The 17,155-nt window shown below is 27.0% G+C and overlaps 3 protein-coding genes across 4 annotated transcripts; 2 read left to right on the top strand and 1 right to left on the bottom strand.

Annotated features, from left to right (window-relative positions):
- Positions 1-377: 377 nt before the first annotated feature.
- LOC145741994 (uncharacterized) lies at positions 378-9,463 on the bottom strand. 2 transcript variants are annotated; one of them, XM_082559718.1, is made up of 11 exons: positions 9,345-9,398; positions 9,151-9,194; positions 8,891-8,962; positions 8,140-8,310; positions 6,643-6,777; positions 6,060-6,146; positions 5,750-5,893; positions 4,087-5,535; positions 3,697-3,841; positions 2,966-3,039; positions 378-2,569 (listed from the first exon to the last, which is right to left on the bottom strand). In XM_082559718.1, the coding sequence occupies exons 2-11, from the start codon at positions 9,157-9,159 to the stop codon at positions 2,399-2,401; spliced, it is 2,457 nt and encodes an 818-aa protein (XP_082415844.1). In that variant the 5' UTR covers positions 9,160-9,194; positions 9,345-9,398; the 3' UTR covers positions 378-2,398. The 2 variants fall into 2 exon arrangements, with proteins under 2 accessions (XP_082415844.1, XP_082415845.1); XM_082559719.1 differs by having other exon boundaries at positions 378-1,796; positions 9,151-9,463.
- Positions 9,464-9,929: 466 nt separating this feature from the next.
- Positions 9,930-13,360, top strand: LOC145743301 (uncharacterized). The gene is made up of 6 exons (XM_082561235.1): positions 9,930-10,324; positions 10,943-11,118; positions 11,353-11,507; positions 11,612-11,715; positions 12,100-12,255; positions 12,492-13,360. The coding sequence occupies exons 1-6, from the start codon at positions 10,010-10,012 to the stop codon at positions 12,837-12,839; spliced, it is 1,254 nt and encodes a 417-aa protein (XP_082417361.1). The 5' UTR covers positions 9,930-10,009; the 3' UTR covers positions 12,840-13,360.
- A 1,380-nt stretch (positions 13,361-14,740) lies between these two features.
- Positions 14,741-16,383, top strand: LOC145743447 (uncharacterized). Its single transcript, XM_082561407.1, has 4 exons — positions 14,741-14,999; positions 15,234-15,377; positions 15,654-15,781; positions 15,922-16,383. The coding sequence occupies exons 1-4, from the start codon at positions 14,820-14,822 to the stop codon at positions 16,118-16,120; spliced, it is 651 nt and encodes a 216-aa protein (XP_082417533.1). The 5' UTR covers positions 14,741-14,819; the 3' UTR covers positions 16,121-16,383.
- The last annotated feature ends 772 nt before the right edge of the window (positions 16,384-17,155 follow it).

Below are 17,155 nucleotides of genomic sequence, written 5' to 3'. Positions count from 1 at the left end.
TTATTTATTTTAACAAAGTTCACAATTTGATTTAAATGCGTTGTATATCCTAACCCACAAAGTAACAGTTAGATGTCACGTTATTGTGATTTCATTCTCTATTTATAACTCATAATCGGTAATGTTGTTTTTAAATATGCTCGCCCCTCCCCACAAAAACTGCATTATTGTTTTATAATCAACATAAACAGTTAAATGTTACAAAGAGCTTTTTTACAGGCGACTGTTTTAGAGCTTATATAAAACATTAATTTAATAAATTAAAGAATAGTGCTAATAAAATTTTAATTACAAGAACAATAGCCCTAGTTATTTTTTAAAAGTAAAGCAGCATGAAATCAACTTAAACGATTTTTTTGTTATGGTAAATTTAGATATAAATTTATTCACGATTTTATCATTAAAAATTTGTTTTTAACAATAATATATAGATTTACAAGCAATCGAGTTTAAAATATTAGCATCGCATGTACATTCAATTATTCACGACAACAATAAATAAATATATAACAAATAGTAAATAGAGTATATTTAAATTTATGACATTTAAAGACAAAAAAATATCCACCAAATACAACTTAAATCCATATTTTATCAAAGCGTGTAATAAAAATGTCTATTTTTTATTTATCAGTAATACATTTTAACCTTTTTTAACCTTAAATGTAAGGTAGATCCATAAGCCTAATCATAACTTAGTTAAGTTACCAGCTAAAACAGCACTTTTTTAAATATTTACAAAATTTGACGATTTTTCCTAAACCTAACACTGTTTATACTTTTAATTAAAATAATAAAAATAAAATTCATTATAAATAAACCAAAAAATATTGGCGAAAAAAAATATTTCAAACATAAAGAAATTTGAAAATAACAAAATAAAATACAACGAGTTCTGAGCACATTTTGAAAACAAGATATAAATACGTTTGAATATTAATTAGCAACATAACTGTTTTAATAAATATAAGGCACAAAATATTATTACATTTATAAACAAATAACACAAAACAAGCTGATTTTGTTCAAAATTAAATAAATTTACATAAATTACTCACGAATATTAAGTTTCAGCCCTTATTAATTTTTATAAAAAAACTGAAAAAAATTTACAATACATTATTAATTTTGCGAAAATTATAAATTTCGTTTAAAAATTGTCAAATAATTGTAACACTTTAAGGCATCCCAAAGAAAAAAAATTGCACTTTTTAGCTACCAGCCTACTCACAGTTTAACCAACATAACAGTAACACAATTTTTAAGTAAATAAATATAGTACATAAAAAAAAAACTTTAAAATAACTGCAATTTGTAGTAAAAAAACATATGCTCAAAAACGCCATTTTAACGACAATGAGAATTGCTTTATTAAGCTTACCCTAACCATATTCTGGGTAATGAATTACAATTTCTTAAAAAATAATGACCCAAATTAGTGAAATTTCCTTTTCGAAATATTTTTTGGTCACATGGCAGTCATATGTGTAAATACCATAAAAACGTCACGAATTTAGTTTTGCCCTAAACTTATATTAAATTTACCTATAGCAAATGATCATTTCCTTTATATAAATTATGATATATATATGGGTAACCCCGGCCTATTACTGCAAAAACAACAAAATTTTAAATAGTTCAAAGGCAAATAAGCAAAAAAAACAACAACCATAGTTACAGAAAAAAGCAAAAGTTAATTTTTTATATTATTACATTTTAAAATGTCCAATTTAATCCCGCAATCTATCAAATGCTTCCAATTCATCAATTTCGGATAAAACTTGATCAGAATTACTCTGTTAAAAAAATATACTTTAAACATTTTTTAAATTATTAGCGTAAATGACAATTTATTCTTTTTGTGTATTATCTTTATCCTTGATGTGGAAGGGCTGAATTTAGAGCCTAAACATTTGGCGTTACGACATGAAAAATTCTATTCCATTGAGATAAAAAGTTTGCAAAGGTATAAAACATAGGCTATTGCAATATCGGTTTTTAAATTTAACAGTTAAAATTAATTACAAAACTTAGTTTATAAATGTTTTTCAACAATAACTGTTTTGTGATTCGTTTTTTTTTTAGAATAAATACCAGACCGTAAAATACAATAACGTAAAAACCACATAAATTTGATAAAATATTTCAATGTTAAAACAAAATTTTTATTTGTGGTGAAGCTAGCAATTGCTTCGTTTTTAATTTCTAAGAAATGGAAATAATTATTCTTCTCCGTTTCTCCTTAAGGTATTATGTTTTATATTTTTATAAGGAAAACGGTGTGCTGTTGTGACGTGTTTTAAGCCATTAATTAAGTACAAGTGTGGTATAAGCACGGTTTAAACCCCAAACATTTTGGCACGTTGTCCAAGCCTGATGCAATATTAGAATTTTAAATCTATTGAATATTTGGATCACTTAGTTGCGAAAATTTGTTGTCAAGGTCACGTGACCAATGGTTATTCGATTCGTTGTTTATGGCGGATTCCAATTTAAGAATAAGAGAGAGATTTTGAGATTGGAGAAGCTTCTGAATTTGGTTACTGCAGTTTTCATAATCGGAAGAAGTCTTTTAAAAAAAAGACAAAAAAAGAAAAGGTTATGTTATTATAGAAAGTATAGTAATAGTTTGTATCACCAAAAACCATTTTAGCTAATATATATTTGACGAAAAATTATATGTCTAAAACACCAATTTTGTCGACAACAAGACATTTTGTATCAAAAATTTTTAGAAAAATGGCCATCAAGTAAAAATGGTTTTGGGTGATAAAAGCGGATAGCAGTAGTAAAGTAAGTAAAAGAAAAGAAGAAAATAAACATTTTTACAAAAATTTTAAATAAAAATTCAAGAAATGAAAACCTTTCAGTTTCCCAAATTCTGTATACTGTTGAAAACCTAATTGTGGTGTCCACATCTTTCAAACATACCAAAAAGTAAAGTTTATTCGATATATAAACACACCTGTACTTGATTTAGTTGATTTTCCAATTTTAAAATTTCTCCCATAGGGTCAAATTGTATTGCATCAGATATACCTACAAAAAAAAATTGATAACACCTTACAAAGCTCTTAAAAAATAATAAAGAAGCAAAAACAAAAAGAATATTACAGTATATTAATTAAAATTTTAAAAAATGACTGTTTCAGAGTAAAAAGTGTCAATTTATAATTTTTTAAATTAAAGCATTTAAAAAAAATATACTTGATTCGTTTGTAACAAATACATAAAGTAGTAACAACAAACAACTTTCTTAAAAACATTTATTAAAGCCAAAACTACAATAAATTTTTTGCATGGCATAAAACTTAGCATATGGCAAAATATTTATGTATCTTATTTAAATTGAATCGGATCTCTATTAGCCTCGTCCGCCGGTTGAAACGAGTAGTACTAAAATTAATGCGGAAAGGACGGAATGTACAAAAGAATATTAGGGTAAGGTTATAAAAATTCCGCACTTTAAAAACTTGGCGGACGACGCTAATAGTGCTTCATTGAATCCATCGTATTTTCACACTTACTTTTTTACAATTAGACTTAGACTTTAAAAGGAAAAATTGAACTAAGTACAACATTATAAATATTTGCAGTGGTGTTACGTTGTGTTATTCATACACATTTGCAGTAATACTGTTTGATAAAAGCTTTTAATTATTTTTTCGTTAAGAATTAATCAATTGTTATATTTACCAGAATTTGTTTTAGGTGCGGATCTACTTTTTATAGGAAACACTTCATTCGGGGAAGGAAGACGAACTATGGGAGAAGTAGACGATGGCACAAAAGGTTTCATATCAAAAAAATCATTTCCAGTGGAATTACTTGATATATTATCCTGACAAATATAAAAAATTAAAAAGATGTTACATATTAAATTAACAAATATAATTTCTGGTTTTCAAACTGTAACAGATTAAAAGGTGTTTTAGCTAACAAATATAATTATTATGGTTTAGGTCCATCTAAATTTAATTTACTACTACAACAAAATTTTAAATTATATTTTTGTTAAAAAAAAAGATCTGTGAAAGAAAAACTTTAAAATAAACAATTTGAAAAAACTTAGAAGTAAAGAAATACCGCAGAAGGAAGGGTTCTGGTTTGAGAAGAAGATGGTAAGGAAAGTCTTTTTTCTGCCTTTTGAGTGGTTATACAGACACTAGAAGGCCTGTTTGGAAAACATGTTGTCGACTTTTTATTTTCTTGCAAAAAGTAAGAACTAGATCTGTTTTCACGGTCGACAAGTTGAATATTTTGAAAAGCATCACTGAAGTTAATATTGTCATGATTTTGTTGTTTAGAAAACAAGTTATCCTGTTTTAATAAACTCAAAAGTGAATTAGGATCAGTCGTACTTCCAACTTTACTTTTATTTAAATTTTCAAATTGACCTGGAGAAGTTTTAGCTTCTACATATTTTTTGTTGCTGCCTCTAACTTTTTCCATAAGATGGAACACACTATCATACATTCCGTCCACATTGTTGGATTGATAACTCCTGACCGCATCACTCATATCTTTAAGCTGCATGTAACCTTGCTCGCCAGAAAGTCTGTTTAACGTTGAATTTATTTCATTATCACTAAAGCAGCCTTTCACAACATTAGTAGTACTATGAGGGTCATTAAGATAGTATGACAGCTCTGGAAAAGTCTCCAAAGACGAACTTATATTACTGCTATCAGCAGTGGTAACAGAACAGAGTGAACCAAAAGTGTCATCAGAGAATGTATCTGTAGCATAATCACATTTTAAATGAAATGGTTTTGGAGGAATTGGAGGGGCATTGTTGTTTAAACCCTGATTGCGACACTGCAAATTTAAAAACGATTCCGGATTTTGAAAGTTTTGTGAATTTTCATAGTTGTTTTCAACAGCGTTTGAAACAAAATCTCCTATTTCAGTTTCTGGCAAGTCATTAATTTTAACTTTTTTGTCATCTACAATAGTTTTGCAATTTATTTCAAGGTCATTGCTGTTTTCATGCATCATTTTTGTAATAGTATGCATAACCTCACCTATACTTACATACAAGCTATTGTCTTCTTGTTTCTTGTAAGCAGTTGTTACGTCATGTGTTATTTTTTCTGATGATTCTTGAAACTGATCAGGTATAATGTTTGCATTAGATAACACGGGAGTTTGTACTTCAATGGGTTCAGAGTTTCTGGATTTGTTCTTTTCCTTTTTTTCATCACTTTTTCTTTTTTGATTGTTTCTTTTTTTTACAAAATTTTTCAAATTTTCTAAGGACATTTTTGCTCGTTCTACTGATGCAATAGTTTGATCGAGGTAAGCTTGTTTTCTAAGTTGTCGTGAATGTAATTCAACACCCTTCAAAGAATTTTGCTTTTTTTCTAAATATTTCTTAGTTAAAGGTGAATGAGATAACAATGGGTCTGATAAAATGTCAAGATCAGAATTATTTAATTTCTTGTGTTTTAAATTTGAATTAGATTGATCTTCAGTTTTAGTTGAATGAATTATTGTGGTTTTTGACTCTTGATTTTGTTCAAACAGTTCCTTTGGCTTAGTTAAAAGAAAAAGAAAAAATAAGTTTGTTTCTAAGTAAAATTTCATGTTCAGTAGATAACATTTAGGATTAAGAAAAATTGAATAAGGGTATAGAAAAAGAAGAAAATGTATTGCAAATTATAAACATTAAAAATTCTTAATCACATAAATATCAAACACAATAACATAAAAATACACAAACTGCATAGTTTTAATTTCTTTAAAATACCTTGCTCACTGTTGCATACTGGTTGATTTTTGGTTCAGTTTGTTTAACTTCTATTGTATTAGTTTGTTCAAGTTCCTTAATTCTTCGTTTTAATTTAATGTTTTCTTTTTCTAAACTTTCAACCTTTCTATTTAACTCAATTACCTAAATTTGAATAGATTCGATATAAAATGTTGTATTATTGTTATAATTTATATATTATTGTTATAATTCATAATTTAGTTTTAATGTAGGATTTAGAGTTTTAATGTGATATGGTTTTTGTCCAAAACCCCATGTCTAAGCTTTTTTTAGATAATCAATATTTAACCTTAGAATGAGAAGAGTTGTCTGATCTCATGAATCGATCATATGCTTGCTCAAAAGCTTGCCCAATTGTCAATGTAATATCACTTGCCTTTAAGTATAAAAAAATAATAACCAATAATTGTATGGTAGCCGCTAAAATCATAAAATAAATAAATAGAATTCTAAAAGGCATGGATTAAATGGATTCTTATAGGATTCTGTATATATATTTCAAAAATACCAAAAACTTTTATTTAAAACAAGGCAACACAATCAATTTTTATTAAAATATACAAATCCATTATAAAACCAGTTTTCCAAAATTTAAAGAAAATCAAAAGATTTTTACAGCCATATTAGCTGGGTGCCTTTAAAATGCATATAACCGCTTTTACCAAATTATCAAAACTACTATTACTGTTATTCTTGCCATTTCCACTATTAGCGCGTATCCCATTATTGCTATTATTCTTGTTACCACTATCAGCAGCGCGATAAACACTACTAATGATATTACCAATAACAATTTGCTATTACTACATAAATATTACCAGTTTTGCTTAAAACTCAGTAAAGAAATAATTTATTTTGTAAAAATAAAATACCTGATGTAAAGAGTCCAATCCATAGCAATAATGTTTATTGTCGTCACCTCTTGCTATAAACGCAAACACTCTTTTGTTGTTCTTGTCATCCGCACAAAAAGAAACTTTTTGTAAAGGAATATGATGCATAACATTCTGAAAATAAAAACAAAAATATAAATTTTGAGTTCTTTAAAAATATTGTTTTTCTTGTATATATGCAAAAGAATTCCCCATTATTGAAATTGTGAAGTGACAAACTTAACCAGCTGTAATAACCACAGCTGTCAACATTTCTATGACCTACAGTTAGTCATATTGAACTTCAGTTAGGCTTTGATTCCCTAGTGGATAAAAGCCTGATAAAAGTTCACATACCTTGAAGCTTGAAAACATTAACACCTCAGCTAACTGATGGCATGCTAATCAATTCGTTTTACTTAATATAATTTTTACTAAAACAATAGAGTATTTTATATGAATGAATATTATTACCTTGGTGTTATAACAATTGGTTTAAAACTAATAATAAGTAAATGCGTATTTTGTAATCATAATTTTAACATTTGGGACAATTAAAAAAAAATCTATTTTAACAAAACTCTGTTACAGAAGTGATAATTTAGGTAATAAGATGTATTATAAGTATTATGATAGGTCACTTTTGTATATAAGGTATATCAAAAAAGTTAATTAACAACAATTAATAAAAATCCCCTGGGATTAGTTTAAATTTCTGCATCATAAATAATTTGATTCATTGTAAATATTTTAAAGTCAATATTGAATAGATGCAGTGGAGGTTATTAATAAGGTACTGTAATATGTTATGTTGCCAATTAAATTGGCTTTATTACTTCCTTCCATCTTAAATGACATCATTCAATTTGACTGTACAATAATAATTTAATGTTTTTAAACCAACCAAAGAGTTTTTATTAAGTATTTACCTATGCTGTACTGTAAGTATTAAAAAAAACTATTTTATTTTTTTTATAGCCTGGCAATTTACCAGCTAAAGTTTTCAGACAATTTCAAGTTTTAAACTTGTTTAAATATCTAATTTTAACAAGCTCAAGTTTTTATATTAATATATATTATATATTTCAATTTTTTATAATAACATATCATATAATTCAATTTTTTTGTTTTAAAACTTACCAATTAACCTAGGCAACAATACAAGAACCGCAATATTTATTTTTCTTATTTGTTTGTGAAATACTTAGTTATGTTAATATGCATTTTGTTTTTTCAGTCTAATCCTATGCAGTGTTTTGTGTTATTGTTTGCATGCTTTTTTTGTTATATATTTATATTTAATGTAACTTTTCATGTAGATTGTATATCATTTTTATAATGCTTTAAAATAATATTCCTAAATTGCGATATAGCCTATGTACTTGTACTGTTGATTGGTTTTCCGATTTAAAAAAAATATATAATAAAATTGTAGAAACAAGTGTTCTAACCACTATACCAAGCTGCAGAAAAATATTTTACATATTACTTTTTTACCTTTGTTTTTGTATCACTTATTTTAATTTCATTAATGTTGATGGAAAAGTCGATTTTTGGAGGTTTTGCGCCCTCTGCTCGCTTCAACTCTCTTGAAAAAGTAAGTTTGTGTAAGGCTTCATTGACCACAGTAAGCCCTCGAGATTCCGACACTTCTGTTCTCCCAAGAAACTAACAACAAAAATTTTAAAAAGCATGGTAAAAATATACAATTTAGAGATTTTTTCCAAATTTTAAGTTTTTATCCCATACATTTAAGAGACTAAAATAGTTTGAATTTAGCAAGTTTGTGTCACAATAGGTAATGAATATGCTTGTTATTTAAAACTATTTTTTTGTTTATTAAATTTATTTGCATTACTTTAAATTAATATTCCAAAATTTATTTATTTATTAAAATTTTAAAACTATATATCTTAATCTAACTTATGTATGTTAAGAGTGTGAAGCAATAGATAATTAATTAAACACAAAATGCTGAGATATTTATTTCAGAACTTCAAGATGACTACTGTTTGTCTGTCGATAAAATTAAAAATATTTAAGAATTTAAATATAATCCTATTTATAAAATCCACAAGATGCATATTTGTGCTATATCAAAAATTGCACCATTATGAGTTAATTAAAATTAACAGCATCTTTTAAAAACAATTTTCAGCGAATTAGTGTCTTTTAACAATATTTTACAAAATTGCATTTAAGCAATCTTTGTATTTAAAACTAAGGTTTAATTAAATTTTAAACTAACCTTGACTTGGTAATTAACTTTTGAATTTAAAATAACATCTGGAGCGTGCACCCACTTTTCCTTGTTTAAACCCTGTGTAAAAAAATGACCCATACAGTTAAAAAATAATTTTAAATAACATCTTTAAAATATTTCTTTATCATTTTATTCGAAAACAAATATTTTTAAGTCACCTTATTATGATAGAATTTAAGTTAAATATATACTACATAACATGCAATACATTAAATTTTACAAAATTAAATGAGAATAATTCTTACCAAAACCATTTTGCACAGAATGACGAGTTTTACTTGTTAAGTAACTTTTATTTAAAAAAAAATAATATTTAGTTGATTAAATTTGAATAAAAAATAATTTTGTAATTAGAAAAAAAACACATTGATTAATTGCCCAATTAACTAAATCTTATGTAGTATACAGCACAAAACAATATAGTTTGTAACTAACTGACTAATAAGACGTTGCCGTAATTTTCTACTAGGCATCAATTTCACCTAAGACAAGGCTCATGCAAAACTGACGGCCAATTTAAACAATCACTGTGCAAGATGCAATAAAGCAGCATACAGCAAGCCCGTACCAGCTTACTACAAGCTCCATCTAGTTCGTAAACAAATAAGCGTATTAACGTTTGTATCATCGGTGATCACACATGCGTATCGATAAAAAGTAAATATAATTTTTAAAGTGCCACCGTTTTGAGCTTCACATTTAAGAACTTTTTTAAAAAAAACAACTTAAAAATAATTTTGTTATAATAAATTTTTTCTAATAAATTCAGTGTTTTAAAAAATGAAAAAGGATTTACCAAAATTATTCATTTGTAGCAATAGCTTAATTTGTAATTTATTATTAAAACTACTAAGCCTGTTTAAAAAATACAATTTAAATATTTTGTTTTAAAATAAGGTTGGTTATCTCACATGAAAAATAGATAAATATACTAAAAAAATTTAAACGTTTTTATTAAGTTAGGGAAATCACCTTATTGATTTAAAAACTTTTTACTCAGTGTCTAGTAGTTTTTAAAATTACAACAAGTAAAATTTACAACAAAAAAGTAAAGGCAAGTTAATGCCATACCTTTTAAAATAATGTTTTAAAAGTACATTTAAGATGATACTAAAGAATCTCTATAGTCAATATAACACAAACTGTTTTATTGCTATACAAAAACGGACAATTTTTTGGAAAACTTCAACATTTTTCGAGACTAATTTACAATTTAAAATCAAAAGTAAACTAAACTATGCTCAAAACCAATTTGGTGCAAACAAAGCATGTTATTCTAATAAAACAATGGAGAAGTTGACAGAAAGTGCTACAAACCTGCAGTTGTCAATTAATGACAAATATGCAAATCTGTATTCAAAATATGAAGTTTTTGTGGGTTTAAAGGAAGTGCGACTGGCCCAAGACAAAGTAAAACAGGTAAACATATTAAGTTAAATAGGAGTACAGTTTGTCGACATAAAAATTTAAATGCAACTATCTATAAAAATACTGAATTAACTGAATCGAATGAATTCTGTATACTTTATACGTTCCATGAACAAATTGACTCATTTATTACAAGCCTTTAATTATTATAACGGTCTAAGTTGCTTTAAAACCGGCAGCATGGTGTAATGGTAAGAACATTAGCTACACCACACATGGGGTTGTGGGTTCAATCCCCCACTGATCATGCTGTAGCGCCCTCGAGTAAGGCCTATAAACAGTATAAACTCCTGATGAGTCAGTACTTAATCAGCAGTATAATTTTCGGGCAATTATAATCTATAATATTCCAAACTGCCACAGGCAACTCAAGACTGTGTCGGAGTAACTGATGTTACTCCCTGTTTAAATTTGTGCATTCAACTTTTCCACATCGAGCATAAAAAAATGCAAAAAAAATGTCTAAAAAAATTATAAATTAACTGAATTAAATGAATTCTGTATACTTTATAGGTACCATAAACAAATTGACTTGTAAAAAAATTTATTACAAGCCTTTAATTTTTATAACGGTCTAAATTGCTTTAAAACGTAAAAGATAATTTTCAGGCTGAAGAAAACTTTTTAAAAGCAAGAGATAGAGAAAGAGATGTCATGAAAGAAATGCACTCGGTGAGAGATCAACTTAAAGTCGTGCGAGAACGTCTTTCCATCATAAATTATTCCAATCCACTTTATCCCCAATTAGCAAATGAACTTCATGAACTTGTCACCAAAGAAGAAGAGTAAGCTTATTTAGAATTTACCTACTTATCTTTTCTGGTTTGAAATTTCCAATTAGCTTATTTATTACATTAATTAACAAAAAAAGGACAAATTCCTTTTAATAATGTAAAAAACATTAAATTGATTATGTCCTTTTTTTACGTCACATAAATATACATTATAAAAGTAAAGGGAAGATTTTAAATTTTTTTTTCACAAAAAAGATAACAAACTCAATCATTAAAATCTTTTAGAATTAAAGTGACTTTTGACCTGGTTGAGGAAAGAGAACGTGATACCTTTCTTGTTCTTTCTGCAACTATGCGAGATAGCTATGAAAAAGAGAGGGCAAGGGTGGAAAGAACTAAAAATTGGTCTCTCATTGGTTCAGTAGTTGGAACTATATTGGGTATGGTATTATCTTGATATTTTAATAATTTGTCTTTTTATGTATACATCACCGCACAAAGTTACATTAAGATTTTCATTAAAAATCTTACGATATTGTTTTAGGTATGTTGGGATCAGTATACATCAACCAAGTGCGCACAAAAGATTTAAAAGTTATGATTAATAAGAAGGATTATCACACTGAACTTCAGCAAGAAATAGAAGATGTTTGTTTGTTAATTGTAGTTTTTTTTTTAATTGTCTAATTGATATCAGTGTTGATAATGTGTGTATCATAGCATTTTTTGTAACTTTTGTTACCTTAAGTGTGTCTTTAAAATCTGAAGCTGTATTGAATGTTGTTAACTTTGTTTTTTTCAATATTCTGCCCGTTGTTTTTATCTTGGCAGAAGCACTAAAGGCAATTTACTGAAGGGTGTTAAGATGCCAAGGCAGTGGGGATTATACCCAAAATTTCATGAAAACGGGCCAAGTGTTTTAACCATATCATCCAGACCAGTTATTGGAATAAAAAAATAATAGATTTGTGCAAAATAAGTTACAAATAATAAATATTTTACTATCTCAGACCATTATTTTTTCAATAACAGATCAAACCATTTGTACAAACAAGATACGATGATGTTAAAGAAGCAATTACAAACTTGCAGGTATGCCTTGCAAACAACTTCATGTTGGATCCAAGTGAAAACATGAATAAAAGTGAGGAAATAAAATCACCGCAAAATTCTGATGTTCTTAAGAGGGTAGGTTTACATTTTCAAAAATTTATTAGCAGATTTAATAAAGAATTATATTTAAAAATATTCTAATCTGCCAAAGTTAACTTAAGACTTTGTCGAGGTAACAAAATTTCTTTACTTGTGTTGTATAGAAGGATAATTAATTACTGATAAAATCTTTAACAGTGACGATTTTTATGCAGGATTTTAAGCCTTAAAATACCTAATATATTTATATTTATTTAACTTTGATGTTTCAGGCTCTGGATGTATTTATTAAACAAGCTAAAGTTTTGACAACAGAAAACAGCCACAACCATGATATTGTACAGAAACAATATGAACATATAATTGCACAACTTGTTGTTATACAACGAAGTTTAGAAATTAACAATTCAACTGATACAAGCCAAGTTAATTTAAACACTGAAGGTATTAAAAGTTCTTTAAAGCCAAATTTGGACTCTTTAATAGCTGACAAAACTATCTCAGGTGATATTGACAGTGATGTATTTGAATTGAAAGCATATCCTTCTCAAATAAATACAAGATATATAGTCATAAGTGGGACCATATTGTCAGCTTTGTATTACATATTTGCAATGTAAATATACAAATCAATAATTTTTTATCTAATCTTGTTGCTTACTAGTATTATTTGCTAAATTTTATTTTCGATTCATTTGGATCGTATACATGAAATAAAATGCCTTTTTATATGCTGGGTTTAAAAGAGCAATTTACTGTTTTAAATATTTTTTTGGTATTTGAAAATAGGCAAGCAAAAATCTGTTGATGAACAGATTTTTAATTACAAATATTATTGTTGCGTTTAAATTATTTTAATTTTGTTTATTGGCTAGCAAAAACAGTTCAACATTATTTTTGTTTTACCCACGTTATAAAATTAAACCGGCATCGTGATATAGTGTTTTTGTATTTATCTTTATCTTCGTGGAAAGGTCGAATGCGCGACCTAAACTTAGAGTAACAATTGTTTCCCCGACGCAGTCTCGAGTTGCCTGTGCCATTTTGGGATATTATTATGGTTCGAAATCTTAGATTTCGAAACATATTGTTATTGTCATTATATTTATTATTGTTTTTATTCTTATTTGACAAATTTTGAAAGACGATAACTTTTGTTCTTTAAAAGTAAAAGTTCTAAATTTTTAGTATGTTTGTTATAATCCCAACGAATCGCAAACTTCCTATTTACGACATTTAAATGTCACTAATTACTAATTAATATATTTTATTATTAAAATTTAAAGATTAAATTTTCTGAAATTTTAATATGTTGTTGGTATTATTATTTTGTATGTTGCTATTTAAAATGAAGATTTAACTCTAGCTAAATATCATTTAATCATTATTTTAGTTTTTTATAAAATAACGAATCAGTGTGAGTTTAACGCTTGAATAATTTAATAGCGTTCTGGTCGCCGTCAAAAATCGTCCTTTTCGCTGTCCATTAAAGTAAAATATATTGGTTGAAAATTTAAGTAAAATGTTAAAGTATAAGTAGAAAATGTGTAAAAATTTTTTTTTAATTGTTTTGTTATTATTATATTTTAATACTCGTTTGATTACCAAAAATTAAGAACGGTATTTTGCTTTTAAATTTAGTTTACTTTTATATTACAATATCAATGAATGCGTGTTCGTTTGTTAAAATTAGGTTTAAATTTAAAAAAGTTCATATTTAAATTTATAATTTAATTAATAAACCTACTAAATAAATTATATTTATAAAAAAGAATCAAACGATTTCGAACCATATTTTATTTATCAAATAAATCTAGTATTATAGATTATAATTACCTGGTAACTATTCTGCTGATTAAGTGCTGGGTCAGCAGGAGTTCATACCGGTAATATAGCCTTACCCAAGGGCGCTACAGTATGAGATCAGTGGGGATTAAACCCACCTCATGGTGATGTAGCAAGTGTTCTTACCTCTACATCACGCTGTCGGTTAAAACACTTGGAATTTACTAGATGAGGTCCTGGTTTAGATCGCCACTTCTTTTTCGTTTTTACGCGCATTAATAAAAATATATACAATAAATATTACAATACTGCGACGGGAAAAAATGACAAAATCTATTTTACGACTTAAAACATGCCATGGGCATTATTTAATATTTACAAACCGATTTTATGTTGCATTATGACATGGTCACCAAACTCAGGAAATTGAGATGGGGTAACTGATGTTACTCTATGTTTTTAGGTCGTTAAGTCGATCTACCCGCATCGAAAATAAATCAATATAAAAAAAATTTCCTGATTACGTTTTACTGATTTTTGGATGTAACAAAAATTTGAATGGCTGTTAGAAATAGGTTTTTAGAGTTATCCTTTTAAAGTTAAGAAATCGAGTAACTAAAAAATTACAGCAAGCGTGCAATTAATTTTTTGCAAACAGGGGAAAAAAAGGCAATAGACATTCAAATCAGCCAAAACAGATGACAAACCTAAAATTAATGACCCGGTACATTTGCAAACTAAACTACCTAACCTAAAAAGACAATATTTTTTGTAAGTAAATATTTAAACGACCTATATAATAGCAAGAACTGACAATGCAAAATAGCGAAATAACAGCAAAAGATGGTCGAAAATTTAAATACAGATTACTTACTATAGAAGATCGAAGTGAAATGTTAAGGCTAATATTGGAATACTTTGTATTTGGCGAGCCTCTTTGTCAATCTCTCAAACCTCCAGAAAGTCACACCCAGTTTTTAACAGATTTAGTTGACGTAAGTAGGTGATATATATAATTTATTATTTGTGTAAAATCACCAACTTGCTTAAAGCAATATTGCTTTCATGAGATAAACCAAATCCCGAATCTTTAAATTGAACAAATATTTAACATAAAAAACTTTGAATTACTTAATATAAACATATATAAATGCCATTACCACACCTCATGATTATTTCAAATAATTTTTAAAAAGCAAAATATTAAAAAAAATTTCTCAACATATCAGAGCTGCTTGGGACAAAATGTAAGTGTTGGCTTATATGGAGTCAATCCAAACACATTAATCGCTGTTATGTTATTATCAATCTCTGCTTTAGAATCTAAACCTGTTAAACTTAGTTCATCGCCTGTTACGGCAGCTTTGCAAAGGGTAATCTAAGAAACTGACTACTAAATTAATGCTATAATTAAGTATACCTGAAACATTTTAAATGCTATAATTAAGTATACCTGAAACATTTTAAAAGTCTTATACCACTTTTTATAGTAGTTAACTATATATTTCGTTTAATATGTGTGAATTTGAATAATTATATAAACTCGTTTTAAACAATAAAACTATTTTATTTTTCTTTATTGCATTACTATATTGTTTGTTGGTTTTATTAAAGTTTGTACCTACTTTACCGTTTACTTTTTATCAAAGATGTCGGGTTCGTTGGGAAATCATATTCCAAAAACGATTTTAGGCAACAGTAAGTTTATGATGATTGAAATGAGTTCGATCCAGAATAATTTTGCTAAACTTGGAATAATGAGTTGGCTTAGAAAAAGGTATTTTATTACTATTTAACTTTCAACTTAGTATCATTGTTTAAACCCGTACAGTAGTTATTAAATCAGCACGTCTGCAACGAAAATTGAACATAACACCATTTTTTCGCTAGTTTTGGTATTTTTTATATTTTTTACAGAATGGTCGAAATTGCAAGACAGCAAAATTGTAAGTTTTTGGTTGCAATTTCAACCTCAAAATTCACGCAAACAATAAACGACCGTTTGGGTTTTGTGACGATAAAGTCAATCAAGTATGACGAGCATGTTGATAACGTCACGGGTACAAAACAGTTTCTGAAAGTCGCACCGCTTCACTTCACCAAGAAGCAAAGTTAATGAGTCTAACTTTGTAAACTTATATTTTAAATTGAACTTTAATTTTTTTAAATATTTTTTTTGTCGATAATTGCTACGCAAACAAAATAAAACAATTAAAATTTTAGATATAACAAATAAATAAAAAAACATAGTAAAGTTTAGGCAATTAAAACAAAAAGTTAACATTTCTGTAAAAGACTGGTATACCACCGACATTTTTCCGTAACTGATTTTAAATACAATTATTGACATTATTTTTTTTGATAATTTATAATTGAACAAGCATGTTCACAACATAATACAAGTTATCATAACAAGTTTATAAATATAACAATTTAAAAAATATAAATACCTAATTTAATTACAATATTTAAAACATGTATTCCTTTTTTTTATTTCGTTTTTTTGCGCATTGATGACAGTGAATAAAAAATATATACAATAACATATTTTATGCCACCCAAACAAATTGCCCATTTCCAAATACCACAAAATACAAATTAAAGTTTTTTTCGGGCACAATTTAAAATTAAAAAAAAACTGTGTTCGACAACAACAAAAAACTGCTTAAAAACTGCCTCCAAGTCTATCTATAAGCCATTAATTTATGTTTTACTAAACAAAATTTTATTTCCAAAATAATATTTAATAATCTACACAAATACAACTACAAATAACTTTTTTTTTTAATAAATACGTTTTCTATTAGCTTACAGGTATTAATTTTGGTGGTGACCAGTTTGCTTTCTTAGTATAAATTTTTTTTATGACGTAATCTGTCGTCACTCTAGCAGATTATGACATAACAATTAAATTAAACGACATTTTAAATTATCTTTAAAAGCGAAAATAGGTAAAATTGATTAGGTTTACAAATATTTACGTGTTTCATTTTTTAATAAATTATTTCTCATAAATAGGCAAAATAGCTTAGGTTTCTGACTATAGGCTTATAGCTAAGAGAAAATTAAGACGATTCTACATTTCCTTTCCGAGCAGCCAAAAGAGTCAAACAACTTTAAGGGGGATGCGTAGGAATCTCATGCAAGTAAT

This window comes from Corella eumyota, chromosome 2 (assembly GCF_963082875.1).
Source record: "Corella eumyota chromosome 2, kaCorEumy4.1, whole genome shotgun sequence".
NCBI classification, from domain to species: domain Eukaryota; kingdom Metazoa; phylum Chordata; class Ascidiacea; order Phlebobranchia; family Corellidae; genus Corella; species Corella eumyota.
This window is presented reverse-complemented; position numbering and strand designations above follow the sequence as displayed.

Bases quoted from the DNA above. Each gene is read 5' to 3' on its own strand.
- LOC145741994 (XM_082559718.1), bottom strand. The intron at 6,778-8,139 runs GTAAAAAAGTAA...TTTTATTTTCAG, and splicing joins TAAGTGATACAAAAACAAAG to AATGTTATGCATCATATTCC. The intron at 2,570-2,965 runs GTGTGTTTATAT...TTTTTTTAAAAG, and splicing joins ATCAACTAAATCAAGTACAG to ACTTCTTCCGATTATGAAAA.
- LOC145743447 (XM_082561407.1), top strand. From the start codon at position 14,820: ATGCAAAATAGCGAAATAACAGCAAAAGATGGTCGAAAATTTAAATAC. The intron at 15,000-15,233 runs GTAAGTAGGTGA...TCAACATATCAG, and splicing joins TTTTAACAGATTTAGTTGAC to AGCTGCTTGGGACAAAATGT. The intron at 15,378-15,653 runs GTAATCTAAGAA...TTTTTATCAAAG, and splicing joins TTACGGCAGCTTTGCAAAGG to ATGTCGGGTTCGTTGGGAAA.
- LOC145743301 (XM_082561235.1), top strand. From the start codon at position 10,010: ATGATACTAAAGAATCTCTATAGTCAATATAACACAAACTGTTTTATT. The intron at 11,119-11,352 runs GTAAGCTTATTT...AAAATCTTTTAG, and splicing joins CTTGTCACCAAAGAAGAAGA to AATTAAAGTGACTTTTGACC. The intron at 11,508-11,611 runs GTATGGTATTAT...ATATTGTTTTAG, and splicing joins AGTAGTTGGAACTATATTGG to GTATGTTGGGATCAGTATAC.